Raw genomic sequence first — 20,316 nt, forward strand, 5'->3', positions numbered from 1 at the left:
GTGTCGTCTGTTTAACATCTTGTTTGATTGGATAGATCTGATGCTTGACTAGGAGTGCCCATTGGTGGGTCCATGTTGGTTGGGTGAATTCCTGTTTTTTTTAAAGGGAAATAATATATTCGACCTTTTTTTACTTGGGACAGACCGGTCTAGTGTAAAAGAGTAGTCATAAATGCACTAGAGGGGCTGTCTAGGGCAAATAACACTTCCGATTTGAAAATAAATCGATATCCACATTGCCATATTTTGGTAATTCACTACTCACTTTACTTTTCTGATTGGATGTTGATAGCATCTTGAGTAATGTAACAGCCGTGAAAAGCTAATTAAAGAAGGTTAAAACAAAGTAAAAAGCTAATTAAATAAGGTTAAAACAAAGCTCATCATCTATAAAGGATAATCCCAAGCCCCTCATCTATAAAGGATAATCATATTCATAGGATGATCCTCATCAGATTCAGAGGGTTAGGATCATCCAATGGAGATGATTTTTGGGGCACGGCCTATCTGAGTTAGTGCTCAACAAATGAATAGTTTGGATCATCTAACCAAACACACTACCAAAATTCTCCAAAATTCCCTCTAATCTTCTCAGACAAGTCTACACATATCCCACCCTTGTCACCTCCTTGTTGACTACTACTTCCACTAAAATCTCATCTAACCAAACAGATAGTGAATCCCACTGTATTTTTTTAAATACTTGCACCAATGTGTATGGCCCTAGGATACTCCGATGGAGCCTTTAGATTAAAAGGTTATCTTATTGATGATATCGATATTGATGAGCTTATACAGAGCAGCTAACCATGACGAATGTGCTAATTATGTATATGATGCTGAAAATAGGCCAATTTGATTTCACCCCTCAACGGTCTGATTTGAAATGGATTGTGAGTTGTGACCCAGAGACAGAAAGTAGGATCCAAAAGCACTCTGAGAAGGATCCAACTGATACAGTTCCCGAGCAAATTCAAACCATGAGATGGTTGGATCCGGTCCAAAGTGGATCCATTGACACCCCACCAATCATGCACAGTAAGGCAATTTGCACTTGTTGAGGCTATTGTCATAATCCACGAATTACCATAGCAGCCAACCACAACAATGCTTAATAAGAAAAGAAATATGATGCTCTATACTGAAAAAAGGGAGTGCTCCTACAATGAATCCATAGAAGACCAACAAATATATGAACGTCATCAACCCCTCTTGTTTTTTGAATGGTAGCAAACTTTCATTCAAATGGAAGGGAGGATTGAGATGATTTTTTTTTCACCCCAGGATAATGTGCCCCCCTTTTAACGTGAATTGTGGGCAAACTTTAACTTAAAAGTGGGCGCATTAGCCTGCCACGGGGGCACGAAAAAATCATCTCCCTTAAAAAAAAAAAAAAAACACCCATCAAGGACATAAAAACATCAGGGATGCCAAAAGGAAGTATAGATCAAGAGGGGAGGAAATCAAACATCTCAAGCCCTTCCTTGTCTATCCCCGCCCTTGCTAGGCTATTCGTTGTGCTATTGACAGATCTTCTAATATGAGAAAAGATAATCGAAGACCCGCCCACATGATCTTGGATCTCATAAAAAAATGGCGAGAATCTCTAAGGGGAACACTGGATCCTCTAAGCCATCAGATGACATTGAGGGAGTCTCCCTCCACTGCCACCCTGTCCAAACACTCCTTGTCCAAACACTTAATACTTTGATAAGCAGCTCGAACCTCCACTTCGCTTGCATCTACTACTACAATAGGCTCAGCAAAACCCCATAAGACTACTCCGCCATCGTATCTAATAATTCCACTAATACCAGTAGGACTCGGGTTTCTCAAGCTAGACCCATCAAAGTTAAGCTTAAAAAAAACCTTAGGTGGGGTTTCCCAATTTTGCACAATCTCCTGACGCTATGTCGAACTGAAGCGAATCTCCCTTCATCCATTCCATAGGTCAAAGGCCGAAACAAACTTTAAGCAATGAAGAGTTTTCACCCAAGCAATTGTGAGGGCAACAATTTTCACAAAAGAGAAATGGAAGAATTTTGGCCACACCTTCAAAGACCCGGTCATTGCATTCTTTCCAAAGCACCCACAAGGTAGCTAAGAGATAGAGATTCCGTAGAATCTTGCCTTTTTTTTTTCTTTCAAGTAATTGTCAGGGCAATAACATCATCATCCCTTTCACACAAGATATTTCGTGATTCGAATGTTAACTGATGCTAATCTACCACACACAGGAGTATGGAAAATGGAAACCAAGATAGTAAAAAGGAAAGCATTGATGGTTGTGATTTTAATCAAGGCAAGTGTTATGCTAATGAGGAAATCATTATAAATCAAGATCGTAAAAAGGGAAGCATCGATAGATATGATATCAATCAAGGAAAATATTGTGCTAATGAGGAAAGAGATACTGGGAATGAAGGCAAGTAAACTATGCAAGCTGTAGATGGCAATGTCAATCGAGCAAATCAAGGAAAGATGTTGCATTATGCAAATCAATGCAAGCTATAAATCTTGCAAATCAAGTAAACATGTTGCATTACAAGGAAGACTTTACAAAGTCAATTCTTTTATTCTTATTCTTTTATACCTTAATAGGATACTTAATATTCTTGTCATAGATATCTTGTAAATACATTGTAAAGCTCTATAAATAGAGCATTGTACACATGTTCATCATCAATAAAAAAGTACATAGAACAAATTTCTCTCTTGTTTCTCTAAGCTTTTTCAATTTCTCCAAGGAGAGTAAAAACTAACAAAATTGAGAAAGATTGAATTGATTCATGAATGGAAGGCGGCTTTGAATTTACTTAGCTACATATTTCTCTAAATATTTGAAGCTGCAGATGCTGCTAGTATCTTGTTGAACACCAGGCTATCCGCCGCTTAAACACTAGTAATCTGAATCAAAATTAAATGAGGGCCAGTTTGGATACCCCTTGGATTTGGATTTGGAGGTGAATTTGGATTTCTAAATCCAAATTCGGCGTTTGGCAAGCCTTTATGACATCTGGATTTGAATTTGAGTGAAATTCACAAGATTTACAAATTCTTCATGTTAGGGTAATATTTTGGATTTATAAATCCTTTCTGCGAGAGGTTATGACCCCGTAAGGGGTTAAAATGACCAAAATATACCAAAAAAGTGTTAATTGACTTAAGTACCCACATGACATTAAAAACTGATCAAAATACATCGTACTAGGAAAAATGACTTAGAAAACCCCGAGTCAGGCAAAATGATCGAAATACCCCTATACTAGGTAAAAATGATAAAATACCCCCGAGTCGTGCAAAATGACTAAAACACCCTTATGACATAAAAATGATCAAAATAACCTCATATAAGGTGAAATGACTAGAATACCTCAATATCATGGAATATTACTAAAATACTCCTAGATCAAGTAAAAATGACCCATGGTACATAGAAAATGACTAAAAATACCATCATGAGATAAAAAATGATAAAAATATGTCATATTAGGTAAAATGACTAAAAATACCCCTATACTAGGTAAAAATGACAAAATACCCCAAAGTCGTGCAAAATGACTAAAATACCTTTATGACATAAAAATGATCAAAATAACCTTATATAGGGTAAAATGACTAAAATACCCAAAGATCATGAAAAATTATCAAAATACCCCTACATCAAGTAAAAATGACCTATGGCTCATGAAAAACGACTAAAATAACTAAAAATACCCTCATGAGATAAAAATGATAAAAATACGCCATATTAGGTAAAATGACTAGAATACCCCCCGGGTCATGCAAAATGATCGGAATACACTTATACCGGGTGAAAATGACTAAATACCCTGAGTCATGAAAAATGACTAAAACACCCTTGTGACATAAAAAATGATCAAAATACCCCATATAGGGTAAAATGACTAGAATACCCCTGGATCATCGGAAATGGCTGAAATGCCCCTATATCAAGTATTTTAGGGGTTTTTGGTTTTGTTAGAATTCAAATTCAAATCCAAAGAGCATCCAAACAAAAAAATAATAATTTAGATTTGAAATCTAATTCTATACGTGGTCATCCAACGGCATTTATTTATAAATTTGTGAATTTTAAAATTCTTGATTTCAAATCCATGAATTTTGGAAATCCAAATTCACCTCCAAATCCAAATCCAAGGGGTATCCAAACGGGTCCTCATTGAATTTAAACAGCGTTCATAGCGAACCAAAACATGGGGAAAAAAGGCTTATTCTATGACTTGTATATATGTTACAGATACTCCTGAGATTCCTAGTCTAGCTGACTCTTACAGGGGGGTACTAAAAAATAAGCTGGCGAAACAACCATCAAGATCTGGTCAATGGTGTTACACCAGTAGGAAAGAATCTAACATGGCTACACTCTTTCAACTTGAGAAGAGCATCTTGTGTCTTACCAAGTAGAAGATCCACATAAACTGACGCAAGCACTGCTATTGGGTTGTTTGGTATCCTTGATATAGCTTGTTTGACAAAGCAGTGTGCCTGCTCAATATCACCTTGCATAGCAGAAATGGCAGAAAGATGTACATAAAGGGCTTCACGAGACTCTTCGGGTTTGAGGAACACAACACCTTGAGGCTCTTCCTTCAAGGTGTTATTCGCAACTACTGAACCATTCAGCTCCTCCCCATCTCATTCCACCCTTTTCACTTATCCACTTTTCTCTGTCTCCTTCATTGTAAGGCAAGTCGACATTGTTCCCGTCTGATATATAGATAGACAACTGCTCGGCAGCTTCTTTTGGTCGGTTAAGGCGACAAAGGGCCTCCGCTGCATAGACATGAGCAAGAAAAATGTATATTCTAGAACATTCTGGAAGTTGGAGTAGTTCTTTGGTAGCTGATAGAGCTTCCAAATGGTTTTCTAAGTTCAGTTCAACATATGCTATGTCCACTAGAACAGCTTGCTTTATCATGTGATTCTCTTTTCTACACATCTCCTCGTATGCACATACAGAGATAGAAACACTGTCTTTTGAAGACTTCAATAGATGCAGAGCATTGAGCAAACACTGCCGAGCATAGGGAATTGAGAGTTGTAAAGTATAAAAGATAAATAACGCCTTTCTCCGACAGCTTAAGCTTTTGGAGAAGTTGGTAAGTTAACACGGTATCAAAGCCAAAGGTCTTTAGTTCAAACCTCCAGGATAGCAAAAATCCACATGGGATGGTCAGCCGAAAGTGGAACCACGACCACACCTGCCACGTGTTTGCCAAGTGAGCCACACGTGCGGGGGAGTGTTAAATTATAAAAGATAAATAACACCTTTCTCCAAAGGCTTAAGCTTTTGGAGAAGTTGGTAAGTTAACAGAGAGCCAGAGAGCTTGTGTTGATCTTCTCCCATGGAATCCAGGTGTCTATTACTTGTGGTCGTACCTTCAACAACTACTTGCCTCCATTTCCCCTTTACCAACAACATGAACCCTAACTTCTTCGCCATTTTTATCAGCCCCATTGGATTTCAGAAGTCCTTTATCTAGTGCCAAAAGACAACATTCAGCAAGTCGGAGCCACAACAGAGGTCTATTGTAGAAAAAAGAACTGGCCTTATGGAAACAGCAAGCGGCAACTATCGGTCTCCCACATGCCAAGTATTGCAACCACAGTTGTATACAATGAGGAGAGACTAATCCTGTGAGAGAGTGGAAAGCTTTAGAGGCTTTTCAGACTGAAGTGCGGAGCTACTCTTCAATGCCTTCGGAAAAAAAATACAGTTGAGATGTGGAAAGCTCAAAATGAAAATGAGACCACCTCACTAACCCTAACCCTAATCGCATTCCAATGTATAGATAAGGAGGGGGTGCTGATATCAGCACACCTATGTTTTGATACTTGCACTACACATTTCGATAATTCACCCCCCGTGCTTGCTTAGATAGGAAAATGATATTAGCACAACTGTATTTTGATAATGGCACCAACTCATCTGTCTTTTCTTCTTTAGTCATTTGTGAGAGTTTCCATAAAATGTACCAACCTTTGATAGCTTTTTAAATACCAAAAGACAAGATGGGTTGATGTAAGTACCAAAATATGGTTGTGCCAGTATCACCGGAACTTGGGGATTCAAATAGAGGAGGTCAGTGCCAAAACTCAGGGGTATTTTGTAAGTTTTTTTTATTTGTTGAAAAATGAAGGGAAAAATTAGGGTAATTAAGCAAAAAAGGATCCTAAATTGGTTTGGGGATCATTCAGGCTCCACAAAGGATTTCGAGAAATTATTTTACAAATAAAGATTTTTCGGGTTATTTCGCACTCAGGGCTCAGTTTCTTCAGAGATTTCAGAATTCGGTTCCAGGACTTTATTCGATTTCAGGATCTTATTCGATTTCGGGATTTTTAGTGTCTAATCTAAATGGGGTGTCTACAGCCCCCACTAGAAAGTGTGCAAGGAATACCACTAATTTGTCTCCAAGATGTATGAAGCCCGGTGACCACCAATTGTTTATCTTCACTTTGCATTAAGTGGAAACAAACCAAGAACCACTTTTGGAAGTAACAAATATGTGAGACACAAGTCTTTGTTTCTGCAAAATAACAAACACTTGATAGATTTTGTAAAACACAAAGTTGAAAAAGAACTTTGTAGGGGAAATCACAAGAGAGAATGATGTTCTTAAGTTTTCACAAAAAGTTCTAGATCTCTTCTTAATCATAAGCATCTTTTCTGGACTTTTTCCCTTCACTATTTATAGAGCATCTGGTGACTTTTCTAGTTGAAAAGCACCTTTGAAAACATCCCTTCAAAAGTTCAAACATATGTCATTTGGATTGTGTCCTTTCACCTTTTTGAATGGTCATAAATCTTCATGAAGCGTCCTTTGGGCAGTGAACATACCATTCATGACTCTTGGAAGCAAGAGGTCACGAATCAATTCCAAAAATCCAGGAGAAACAACTATTCATTTTCATCAACGGATAGTTTTTCACGAAGGCCCGGTCGACTGTCATTCTGTCGTTCGACCGCCCAAGTCTCTGGAACTTATTATTTTCACAGTCAATGATCTGTTATCGTTCGGAACTTTGCGGTCGTCTGTTAGACAGTCGACCAGATAGATTCGTCATCCATCCTCACCTCTGGACCTTAACCAACAATTTTCAGAAAGATTCGCGATCGAGCGGTGTAAGACCCCGGTCTACCGGCCCAGAATCATATAATTTCTCTCTTGTTTAATCACCTTCAAATTATTTTCAAAAACATTTTACTTGACTCTATAAAACACAATTTTGAAATCAAAATCTAACAATCCCCCACCATATTAAAATCAAATAAACTTGTCTCATCACACTTGGAACTCGTATGAATAAATGAAGGTATCTTACGATTTGAAGCTTTACTTAGTGAGAACATATCAGAGCTAACTAGAACGGCACAATAAACGTGTCATTGAACTAGCAATTCTATATAGCTAAACGGATACATTTCACACATAAGAAATTCATTTTTCATGTGATTCTAATAAGCCGACGTGTGTACTGGCCTTATGTTTGCAGCTCGGTTTCATGAGTGCTTTAGAGACTGGCCAAGTCTCATAAAACGCAACACCACATTCACACTCACATAGGTAGACTTAAGAGTGCCCCTGTAATTGTAGCACCCTAACAATTTATTACAAGCCTATTAAGAGCCCACTGCTCAACCTCTTCCATTACTCATTACAGGTACCAAGCACTTTCCCTTGTGATCGCATATAGTCACTAATTATGATTGTAAGATTTTATACAACTCAGCCTATTAGATTCGTCTTACGTAATTACTAATTAGGATTGTGATATTTTATACCCTGCTTACATGTTATACTGGGCAATGATAAAGAATAGTAGGGCTATTTAGGGATAAAATAAATGGTGGTGATAAATTCACCCCCTGCTGTGATGAATTCACCCCGTATTTTTCAAAGGTACAACCCACACCATAGGATGATCCAAACCGTCCATTTGATGGGCCACAATGTAAATAGGCTGTATCCCAAAAATCATTTCCATAGGATGATCCCAACCTTCCGATCTATAGAAGTTTTATAATGTGAGCCCCTCTTTAGATCGGAGGGTTAGAATAATCCTATGGTAATGATTTTTGGGGCACAACCTATTTACGTTGTGGCCCATCAAATGAACGGTTTGGATCATCCTATGGTGTGGGCTGTACCGTTCATTTTTTTTAAAATACAGGGTGAATTCATCATAGAAGGGGGTGAATTTATCACCGACCTAAAATAAAAACCCACCTTGCTACCCCGTGGAGAACAGCCCCAAAAGGTTATCAATAGGCAATCGTCAAAGTTCAAAATAAAGGTGTTACATGGTCTCACTTAGGGTATAATAAATTATTTTACATTTTTATAGCTCATGAATTTTTTTTTTCTCTAGTTGCTTGATATGAATAGGAGTCTTCTTATAAGGGTTATATAGATTTGCGGGGTTTGGATTGCAAGAATTTTCTGGAAAAGTTTGGAAAGGAAAAGTTTTTTTTTTAAATTTAGGGTCTCTCTAATTAAGCATAATCATATCATTTCCCTTTAACAAAAGGAAAAAATTTCCATAAAAAATGTTTTTCTTGCAATCCAAACAAGGTTAGAAAAAGCGGTCAAATGGGTTTTCTATTAGTAAATAACATATAAGCATTCTTTTTCAAACTACCGAAGAATTTCAAACTCAAAATTGTCCGATAGGCTGATCTTCCATCTAAGAAGATCAATCACATTGCGAACCGATTTGGTTTGTAAGAGAAGGGATGCCAAAAAAAAGTTCCAAAATAAAGAGAGGGATTCCAATATTAAAACAAGGGAGTGCAAATATCATTTGCAACTAGACTTGGGAGCCTCTATTTCTTTTGAGGAAACCCCAACTACAAGAGGGTTCAAGTGAAAACAAGAAGCAACAAACCGAACAAACATAAAGCTACAAATCAAAGTAACAGGGGTATAGTTTCTTAAACCCATTTAAGAGCTTTATAGCATCAGATATCAAACCAATTCAATTCCCATTGATTTAAACGTTGGTCATGACTTCACCAATATACATAACAATATACATTCATGGAAAAATATGTTAAAACCCTCTTTCCCTATTACACCTGCATCATTTCCCTTGGAATTAGTCGAACTTGGGCAACTCGGTTACAAGCTGTAATTTCATTCCATTCTTGACTCACGAGTTTTGATAAGTTAAATGGCTTCTCGGAACCTTGAGCGGAGTTGAATCATGCAGGTAGTAAGCAGGGTGCTGGCTCAGTTTTAATCCATGCGATATACACAGCTTTAACAACAGTATAAGGTTACCCTGCTCTTCTCAACATCTCTAAGATGGACTCTGGTTTTCTAAGCTCGTAGTTTGCTTGCGAGTCTAGACACCCTCGAGTAAAACTCATATCGGCGGATGCCTTCACCCTTGGACCATGTCCATCACAATCCAACTCTCTTTCTTGGTGTGCTATTTGCACCTTCCTCTGATGGTCAGCTGATTTTAACCTCTTTGTTTTCAAACCCAATGGCACAATATCAACACACCCCAAGTCATTCTCAGTATCTTCAGTAAATTCTACTCGCTTCGAGGTCCGCTGTTGTGTTGCAGTCACCCTATATCTGTGTGGAGCCCAATTATTGTTTAGCAGTAGTCGAAAGCTTCCCTCTTGGAGGTTTATCTTTCCCTTCCTCGATAGCTTGTGTAGGACTGGGAGTAAGCATTCAGGGTAATGTAAATTGTTCTGTTTACCATAAGTAGATTTCCAGAATGAAATGGCAGCATCAGAAATGGGGGAGTATGGATGATCAAGAGCTGTTTGTAGAAGGGGTGCTTGGACAGAGAGAAATAATGAATCAAAGATGATAGGTGGGTGGCTCCTCCGCAAACAATCCAGTGTTTGGGTGAGGAATATCTGAAGCTGGCATATTGCATTTCCTTCCTTCATTTCTTTGTATATAGGAGCACATGAGGATAGCCATTGAACCAGTGGGTTGGAGATTGTCTGCAAAAATTAGAATAAGGCTCATGAGAAATACAACATGCTAGCAATTGCCAAGGTTCAGATGTGGGTTCACATGTAATTATTTGTGCATACAGAGCCCCATGCTATGCATGAGTGTAAAATGATGGCCCCACACCATCAAAACATGACGTGTAAAATGGTGGGGTCCACCCTAATGCATAGGTATGGATAGAGATGATGGACCCCACATCATCAATAACATTAGGGGTAAATTGGTGGGCGCCACCCTGTGGTTTGGGTAGAGATGGTGGGCCGCACCCTTGCATGAGTTTGGGTGGAGATGGTGGACCCATCAAACATGAGGTGTAAAATGGTGGGCCCCGCCCCATCACCTGAGGAGTAAAATAGTTGGCCCACCAGATCAAGGGTAAAATGGTGGCCCCACCCATGCTATGGATATAAAGTGTTAGGCCCCACCTATCAAAACAAAACATAGTTATTTCCAGTAAAACTTTTCTTAAAAAGAAAGTGAATGACAATGGAAAGAAACGTGCTTAGTATATATTTTAGATAGATAGATTTCTATCTAATTCCTAATGTACAATGATTCTGAATAATGTGAAGATTAAAATAAAAATTCTATGAATACAAACCTCCATGAGTGACATGATATCTTGCTTTAAGAAAAGGCAACCTACAAAGGCAGCCACGGCAGCAAAGACCCTGCAACTCATGAATACAAGTAAAATAAATACACACCCAGATATTTATGAGCACGTAAAGGCACAGACGTAAGGATGTACTTCTTGGAAGATGCAAAAGAAAATTCACACACAAGCCAGCAAGTATAACTTACCTCGAAATGAGAACAAGCTCAGCTCCTAGTTTTGTTTCCGTAATAGTTAACGAGAGCCTCAGGAATCTGCAGAATAGTGCAGCAAGAACATGAGCAGGGCCATTTAGGCCATGGTCGTTAAAGATTATGACAACTGATTGTGAGTGCTAAACAGATTATTGGACTCAAATTTAAATGTAATTTTGAGTCCAATAATCGGTTTGGCACTCACAATCGGTTGGCATAAGCTTAAACAAACAGGACCTTAGAGAATTGAAATCCCTGAAACAAACTCCATATCAATGCGCAAAGATTAAACCACATGAGCAATCACAACCAGTGGAGATGTTCTAACAACAAAAAAAAATAGACTCACCCGGCGACAAACTCCATGCTATTCTTGATATTGCTGCATTCCTCGTAAATTGTATCCTCTTGGTTTCTCTTCACTCTTGGTCTTAATGATACATTATCCAAAACCTGAATTTGTTTCAACAAATAACCGGCGACTTCACCAGTCATGAAGAGGAAAAAGAAGTTCTGATTCTTTCTTTTCAAACACAATTCGGTGCTACCCTGGGGTATGCTAATTCTCTCACTAGAAACCGTGGTTAATATTTTGCAGAGACCCTCAGTGAAACTATTCATGGGAGAGTAGTGCAACTGTGAGGAACTATTTGCAGAATCAAAAAGTGACTTCCACACTTCAACAACAAGTTCAAGCTCAAGTTCCCTGTCTGAGGAAATTAGGCACAACTCTGAGCAGCTAGTCTTCAAGGAAGTCATTAACTTAGGTGAAGAATAGCATATAAAAAATGGGTAGCACAAGAACCAATATACCATTTCATAACCAGTATTATCAGACTCAGTTCTTAGATAAGTAAGATCACTGGCAGCGTCAATTTGCTCTTTCAGGCCCTTTGCAATCACTCTCCATATATTCAACCACCAGAATTCCCCATGCGTAAATTTTGCCACATGCATGTACAATAAACAAATAACGGCATGTAGACTTTCCAAAGGGTCACATGACGAGAATAGAAACTTTGAGTAGTTCTGCATTACATGGGGGACCATCTCTGTTTCTGATAAATTTGAGAGAGACTGAGCCACCATGCGGAGATATAATGTGGTTAAATAAACCATTGGAGAAACAGTATCCATATAAGCCACAGAGCTGATGCCCAGCAGCTTTGAATAAACAATATCGTTGGCAGATTGCAAGTCATTAATGTATGAGATGTCTAAAGGAACCTTGTAAAGAGGGGATTCCAGTATAGAAGGTTCCAACTCCTCTCTGATGGCATCGAGGAACTTTACAGAAGTACATAGGAAATCACTAATGCTAACTGTAATGGAATTTGAAGTCACATCTTCGCATACACACTTTACAAACTTTAAAATTGTGTTTATCCACAGCATAATCTCATTGAAATGATTGGACGGCATTTTCAACTGAACTTGAACTCCCTTTAAAACAGATCTGAAGATCCTCAAAGCAGCATTAAATGCCAATTTCCTGTTTTCAGGGTTCACAGTTGTCAACAACCCTTGATTGATTAGAATGCGAATCATTTTTAGATGGAAAGATAAGTTATTAAAATCCCAAGCCAACCATTTAATAGGATAATCCTTCCATGAATCTTTGTTACCAATCGTGGGTCCAAGTGAAGCGGTTTTTGTCGGTAGATTACATGAATTGACATGGTCATTTAAGTCAGTGTCACCATCTCTAACTTTTGATAAAATAAACCCATCGAACACATCTACACAAGAGTTCCAAATCCAGCTGCTCTTATTATCGGGCCCTGAGCAAAAGATTACTTCAAGGACAGGCTCCAAGACAGTCTTTACAACTAAGGGGTGGTTAACTGAGAGATCAAGTCTGTGTAGTAGATAACACCATGTATTCAGGCAAGATGAACGAACAGATATGTCATATTTACTGGACATAATTCCTATTAAGGGTGTCATTATGAGCTTTATTCTTTTCAAAAGGCCATCAACCTCGATTTCAGAATTTCCCACAGATACACTAGAGGGCACAGGCCCATCTAATACTGGAGGCTGAATAAGTGCATCAACCAAAGCTTTCCAGGCAACCTGCATATTCAAGGAACATAATCATTTCTTTATTCTCAACTCAACTCAACTAAGCCTTTGTCTCAAACTAGTTGGGGTCGACTGATGAATCCTTTAGAAAATTTTCATGAAGAAGGAACATAATCATTTCTTTATTATGGGGAGGAATCAATGTTGGAGGATTCCACTTGTTCTTTAATGAATATCAATAATGGCATAGCATTTAAAAACCCCATGTAAAAACTCAATATTATACATTGAAGTTGAAGTGGAATACCAGTGATGCAATCTGGACTTGTGGGTCGAGATCAGAAAATGTCTGCTCAAGAATTTTCAGCATTTCATTAACAAGATGTCTGTTTTTCATGGCAGAGTGCCCAAGCAAGCGGATATACCATCCCCATGCTTGGATGCTATGCACCTTCTTTCCGTTGTCTTGTAGCATGCCCTTCATCCCCGGAAGCAATTTTTGCTTAATGTCTGCAGGAAGTCCCTGTTCAAGCAAAAAAATACAAGCATTTTCGAACCTTTTAACTGTCGAAATGACGTGATTCGGGCAAAAGCACACATAAATTGCTGAAGAGCAAGTAATCTATATCACTTTATCGCTAAATTATACCACTGCTTAAAAGCTTGTGGCGCCAAGGAACGAAGAATTTCTCTACTGCTAAATTATACTACTGCTTAAAAGCTTGTGGAATCAAGGAATGAAGAATTTCCCTACTTGTTAGGGAAAAAAGTTCTCCTGATGCTTCAAAGAAAAGTTAAGTAGCATGGAGAACAAAGTACCTCATATTTTTTTAACAGTTATTTGATAAACTAATCAAGTAGAATACTTAGCAAATGTCCAAAGACTCAAAACACATTCATGACTTCCACAAATGAAGAGGGTCAAAGGAGAAAAAATCAGATTCTCAGTTTGAATGAGCAAAATTTGTATTAATCTCTTCTAATCAAAGAGTAAAAACAAGATCCATCATATTTTGCTAATGGACCAAGATGCCTTCCTATATGGGATTAAATTAAAAGAGAAAATGGATACCAATATTCTTTGAAGACATTATTGGCTACATGGATGTCCAATTAAAATAAAGGTCGCAAAAATTACTCTGTGGCAGAGAATAGAACTCAACCAACACAATCATCTAACCAAAAAAGGAACATCTCGGTGCCCAATGCCTCGTCAATGCGCTGGCTAGCTGATCTGAGTTTTCCAAGTACAGTACAAAAAGGTAGATAACTTGAATCGAGTAATTAAAGGAATGTTTAAAACCTTGTACTGAATCAAGAACTTGCCAAGGCAAAACTGGGTCAATTTAGGCGATTTGAGTCAAATGATTTTTTAATTGACTCGCTATGGGCCAAAACCAATTTGACTTAAGCAAGTCCATGATTAACCTGTGAGTTTTTAAACATTCAAACAAAGTTAAGGATTGTGTGCTGCATTGCCAAGTTTCCCACTCCAGACAGTGGCAAGGTAGGCATCACTTGTAGTAATTAATATCAAAAGAAATGTTTTGAACTTTTACTTTTGTTAAGTCCTTTTTTTGCAGAATAAGATGAAATTTGAAAATAAAAAAAATAATGAAAAGTAGAAAATAATGAACATTATATTGATGACAGACTAAAAAATGATATTGTAGCCCCAACAGACTAAACAATATGAGTGGTTGTGATTTTTATAAAACTGTCGAGTTTATGATATGTTTTTCAAGTTTCTTTGTGTGCATTTTTGTAAATCATAAATAGATGGAATGCCAATGGCATTGATTACTTCTTCACGGTGGTGAATTAATTCTATAGTGTTCTCAAAGAGGGCAAAGAAGATTTCAGTAGTAAATAGATGGAAAGACAAGGGTCTCCGACAAGAACCTCATCATCTAGGAAGGCTATTAATGAAAATTACTCAGGGACTAACCAACATAAGAAGTATATACACCCACCCAAAACCATTACTCTATAGTTGCAGTTACTCATTAAGTTCATCTAAACCATTCCTAACAGAAATACAAATAAGATAAAGAGTTTTTCCATATGCTTCACATGAATCAACCACTAAGTAATTATTCTCTATCCAGTGATTTCAAATTGAATAGATAATTCAAAATTCAAAAGCACCTTAGAAAGAGTCAATGGAGGAGGTAATATGCATGACTTAATCTTCAATAGACATCTTTCTGACATATCCCTTTCTCTCTTATCACAGCTAAGAAGCCTTCTATATATTGGAGGAGCCCATATATTTGCCATATCTCTCATTTTTACATGAACCTGTGTAGCCAACTTCACCACAGCCTGAGATAATTGCAGTACAATTGTTAGAAGAGAACCCAAGACTGTCTGGCTTGCCGTGAACTTTATCAAAAAATCGATAAAATTCTGTGACAAATAAAATAAACGATTAAGGGACTTCAGGTTAAATCTTCAAAATAGTATTAAGAATCAAAGACAAATCATGCTAAAACATAAAGGCAAATTATGAAATTGAATAAATTCATCACTAGGGACATTAGATCACAATGTCAGTCATAACATTTGAGATGATGGTGTTTTACTAGATTATTGTAGAACCAACAAGACCAAAAAGCATCCCACTCTATGCAAAGGACCGTGCTAACAACCAATTGGCTAAACAAATATAGGAGATGAAAATTTAAGAATACCAAGGACTGATGCAAGGAGTCATGCCAATAGCTCTTATATGCTTAACGTCAAAACTCACACTTTCTCTAGGTGAACAATTGAACCCTTATTTCCTTTCACTATTAATTAGAGCAATCGGTACACAAGAATGAACCGACATATAAGATCTAACTCCTATCTATGTTCGAGATAAGCCCTATGATATTCAAATCTGTACTCTCTGATTAGATTGCAGTTAGAGCAATCGGTACACAAGAATGAACCGACATTTGGGATCTAACTCCTATCTATGTTCAAGATAAGCCCTATGATATTCAAATCTGTACTCTCTGATTAGATTGCAGTCCATGATTGAGCCTCAGTGTGTTCATTTTTTGAAAAGAGCCTCAGTGTGTTCATATGCTCATTTCATAGTCTAATCTGGTCTCCCTTATTAGAACATAGCTCTACATCCTCCAATGAAGTACATAAATTCTGGTCGCTACTGCCATTTTTTCTCTGCTCTTGCAGAGAATTTCTTGGTCTTGCCTATATTTCAGCTTTTATGTGATCCTTGTCTCTACTCTTTCTTCGACATATTCTTTTCCGTTGTTAAGACATTTCTTTTCTTCTTCTTTTTTCTCCTTTTCATCGTCTTCACAATTTCCCTATGTTTTTATTGCATCTACATCGAGTTTGCATCCCTGAAGAAAGTATGAAAGAAAATCTCCTTATTAGTGTGTTCTTTCTTATGTCACTCTTCTCACAGCTTCACAAAAGAATTGATCAGACAAGCCAAAAATCTATCATCTATGACAGCAATATACTTGAAAAGTTCTCACCTTATGGTATTACTCAGCACTCCGGTGCTCTTATTCTGTTTTTTTTTTTTTGGCACTGACCCTCTAACATCATCCTCCTGTTTTTTGTGATTCTTCTCTCCGTTTCTTCTACTTCTTGTTGGTAATCATTTAAGCCAATTCGTTCTTTATAAATGCTTCCAAATCAAACCAAGGCAAAAGACAATTTGGAAGGTACAGGACTAAAACCTACTACCCAAATGAGAATTATGACAACATCCTAGTGCTTCAACTAGCTCAACTCACTTAAATTGAGCAAAGTATCTCCAATGGTCTTCGTTCCCTTCAACTTGTTCTAGTTTACTTTAGTTTGTGTACACAAACAACACATACATGTAGATATAGACTGATTGTCATGCGTGCACTGAATACAATAATTCATAGCGTATGTCAATGTTAGAATTGATATATCAAGATTAATAGAAGCTTTTCTAACGATGGGTAGGAAAATCAGAACAAAGAGAACAAACATCACCAAACAATAATACCTGAATTGCCTCAAACGTTGTAGACAGAGAGCCAACAGGATTGTCAAGGGCATGAATAACTGCCCTCAATAAAGAATGCAAGTGGGAGGCGATAAAGGATGCATCAAATTGCTGAATAGAAATACACCACACCCCTAAATTACAAATAGCCTACAAATAAAAAGTGTAGTAAGTAATAATTCACAATTTCTGAAATATCTAGGTTGGAGAAAAGCCTTATCTAGAAGAAAAACACCGGTATATGAGCTACATTCAAGGCCCACCTTCATTTTCGTAGTGGTAATCAGTTTCACCAAGGATTCCACAACCAAACAAGCGACACCTTCTACAAACCCAGAAGAAAAAAGATGAGAAAAGTGAATTGGTGAACACTATTTTCAATAATTTTGACTACATACATCATTCTACATTTTCTAAATAAATTATTAGTATGAACAGCAAAATTTGACACTGCGGAGGCAGTTGGGCAAACCTGGAATGGCGGCAACAATGGATGGGTGATAGACCATGAAGCCCAGACACTTCAATGCCTGGGAAGCACTGCAAAGAGGTGAATAGAGAAAATGAAAAAAAAAATGACATAAAAATTACAAAAGGGGATGTAAAACAACCAATTACTCCAAAAGTTTAAGCTGTTAGAGTTGGTGTTATTTAATCATTTATACTTCAACACTCCCCCTCACCTGTAGCCCGAGACGTGTCGTGACCGCGAGGCAGTAGCTCCAATGCCATGTGAAACAATCAATTACTCCAAAAGCTTAAGCTATTAGAGTTGGCGGTATTTAATTACTTATACTTCAACACTCCCCATCACATGTGGTCCCTTTTTTTGGGTTGGCTGTACACAGATTTTTAATATGGAGGAGTTGTTGGGTTTAGAACCCAGGACCTGCCACAAGGCAATAGTTCTGATACCATGTGAAACAACCAATTACTCTAAAAGCTTAAGCTATTAGAGTTGGTGTTATTTAATCATTTATACTTCAGCGCTCCCCATGACGCATGGCCTCTCTTTTTGGGTTGACCTTACACATTGATATTTAGTTGTTGGGTTTAGAACCCAGGACCTACACCTTCAGTGAGGCAATAGCTCTCATACCATGTGAAACAACCAATTACTCCAAAAGCTTAAGCTATTAGAGTTGGTGTTATTTAATCATTTATACTATACTTCAAGAGTCATCATGTGTCACCCCACGTTTTGGGTTGGCCGTACACATGGAATTTTACTTATTGGGTTTAGAACCCAGGACCTGCCGTGAGGCAATAGCTCTGATACTGACACTGATACCATGTGAAACAACCAATTACTTAAAAAGCTTAAGTTGTTATAGTTGGTGTTATTTAATCATTTGTGCTCCAAATAGAGAGAAAACAGAGCAAAGAAGGATTCAAAGAGACTCTTACATTTCTTCATCATCTTCGTCGATGGAGGCATCCGAGCAGATGAGGGAGATGAGAGGTGGTGATTGCTGCGCTAGGGTTTGGATTGCAGAGGGGTCATTGGCAGATTGTTCTTGAATCTGTAGAAGGGTTACGTAGGCCAAGGATTTATCATGGCGGGAATTTGAAGAATGAAGGAGAGTCATAATTTCTTCGATCTTGAGAGCATCATCTTCCATTTTTAGGGCAAAATTTGGAGGGAAATAGAAGGCTATTGAGTGAGATGTTGACAGAAACAAAACGAGGGTTTGGTTCGCGCCAAATAACGGTTAAATAGGCGGGGCCTTTAGGTCTAGTTACAACTCGGGCGAGTCAAATCGGGATCGGAAAGGTAAACTCGGATCTGTCTAAGATCGGGTTTCCAACGTTTAGATTAAAACTTGCCCAAAAGTGTTATTATATTCACCGCCAAGACAACAAAACAAGCTACTACCAATCCATACTGTGCTAAAAGCGATAATCCTATATTTTTCGGCATGTTCTTTCAGGCTATGGCCTTATGCGTCCCACCTTAATTTCCGTCAAAGTCCCAGGTATGTCCTTTTTCACTACTTCTTTTTCGTCATTTCCCCTTCTCATATGCCCTTGCACAAGAGTTTAAGCACAAGAGTTTAAAAAACGACGCCAGCTGTATCTTTTTATGCCTCCTTTGCCTGTAATTGTCACAGCTTTTGAATTTTCTTTGCACTTTTTCCCGTAATTGTCATATTTTATTACACTCGTTCGGTATTTTTTTTCTTAATTTTGCTACTTTGATTCCATTTTCCCTAATTTTTCATTTAAAATTTAGTACCTGCATTGATCATTATTTATTGCTAGCCACCTTTGCACAAATCGTACTTCTGCCAATCTTTGCAGCAAAGGATGGGCGACAAGCCGGTGAAGGTGGCTAGCAAATCTCTATATATAAAAAAATATCTTCAAAACAATGTTAAAATTCCGGTTGACCCGTGGGTGTGCGGGCCGGGTGCGAGTCCAAGCCCAATGACCCATAAATTTCTCAGGTGATTTTTACCCGGACCGTTTGACCCGTTTCCCATGATTTACAGGGAAATGATGTGATTAAGAGAGTTTTTATATAGTGTAAGTCCTGATAGTGAGTATTTTTTTTGAAAAAGTATTGTATGGCTTACATCGTAGGATGATCCAAACCGTCCATTTCATGGGCCACAATGTAAGTAGGTTGTGTGCCAAAATTCATTTCCATAGGATAATTACAACCCTCCAACCAATAAATGTTTTCTAAATATGCCGTTCCTCTATAGACTGCAGGGCTAGGATCATCGCATGGAAATGTGTTTTTTGGGAACACCCTATGTACGATGTGGCCCATCAATTGGACGGTTTGGATCATCCTATGGTGTAAGTTATACGGTACTATATTTTTTTAATAGGGAGTGTAAGAAATATGTTTTTCGTTTGCTGACTTTGTCACAAAATTCTTGTTAGAATATATATGGTGTAAGCCCATGTAGTGAAGTATTTTTTAATAAGCCGATAGGGGTCCCCGCAAAACCCCAACTTACCTATCAAAAAAGAAAAAATTGTACTGAATATTTTACGGCCTACACCATAGGATGATCCAAACCGTCCATTTCCGGGTGATTTTGATCCAGCCCGTTTCACCCATTTCCCCATAATTTAGAGGGAAATGATCTAATTATGAGAGTTTTTATATAGTGTAAGTCCTGATAGTGACTATTTTTTTTAAAAAAAGTATTGTATGGCTTACATCGTAGGATGATCCAAACCGTCCATTTCATAGGCCATAATGTAAGTAGGTTGTGTGCCAAAATTCATTTCCATAGGATAATTACAACTCCCCAACCAATAAATGTTTCCTAAATATGCCGTTCCTCTATAGACTGGAGGGCTAGGATCATCGCATGAAAATGTGTTTTTTGGGAACACCCTATTTACAGTGTGGCCCATCAATTGGACGGTTTGGATCGTCCTATGGTGTAAGTTATACAGTACTGTTTTTTTTTAATAGGGAGTGTAAGAAATATGTTTTTGGTTTGCAGGCTTTGT

General features: G+C 37.8%; 1 protein-coding gene and 1 pseudogene across 1 annotated transcript; both read right to left on the reverse strand.

Moving 5' to 3' along the window:
• Positions 1 to 4,231: 4,231 nt before the first annotated feature.
• Positions 4,232 to 5,125, reverse strand: LOC143856641 (uncharacterized; annotated as a pseudogene).
• Positions 5,126 to 8,960: 3,835 nt separating this feature from the next.
• Positions 8,961 to 18,629, reverse strand: LOC143856338 (uncharacterized). The gene is made up of 10 exons (XM_077366532.1): positions 18,250 to 18,629; positions 17,315 to 17,382; positions 17,106 to 17,167; positions 16,843 to 16,992; positions 14,991 to 15,167; positions 13,150 to 13,365; positions 11,167 to 12,893; positions 10,812 to 10,877; positions 10,609 to 10,678; positions 8,961 to 9,994 (listed from the first exon to the last, which is right to left on the reverse strand). The coding sequence occupies exons 1-10, from the start codon at positions 18,462 to 18,464 to the stop codon at positions 9,305 to 9,307; spliced, it is 3,441 nt and encodes a 1,146-aa protein (XP_077222647.1). The 5' UTR covers positions 18,465 to 18,629; the 3' UTR covers positions 8,961 to 9,304.
• Between the last annotated feature and the right edge of the window lie 1,687 nt (positions 18,630 to 20,316).

Source organism: Tasmannia lanceolata, unplaced genomic scaffold, assembly GCF_043159265.1.
Source record: "Tasmannia lanceolata isolate RefF3 unplaced genomic scaffold, GAP_Taslan_0.1 ptg000023l, whole genome shotgun sequence".
In the NCBI taxonomy this organism is placed as follows: Eukaryota; Viridiplantae; Streptophyta; class Magnoliopsida; order Canellales; family Winteraceae; genus Tasmannia; species Tasmannia lanceolata.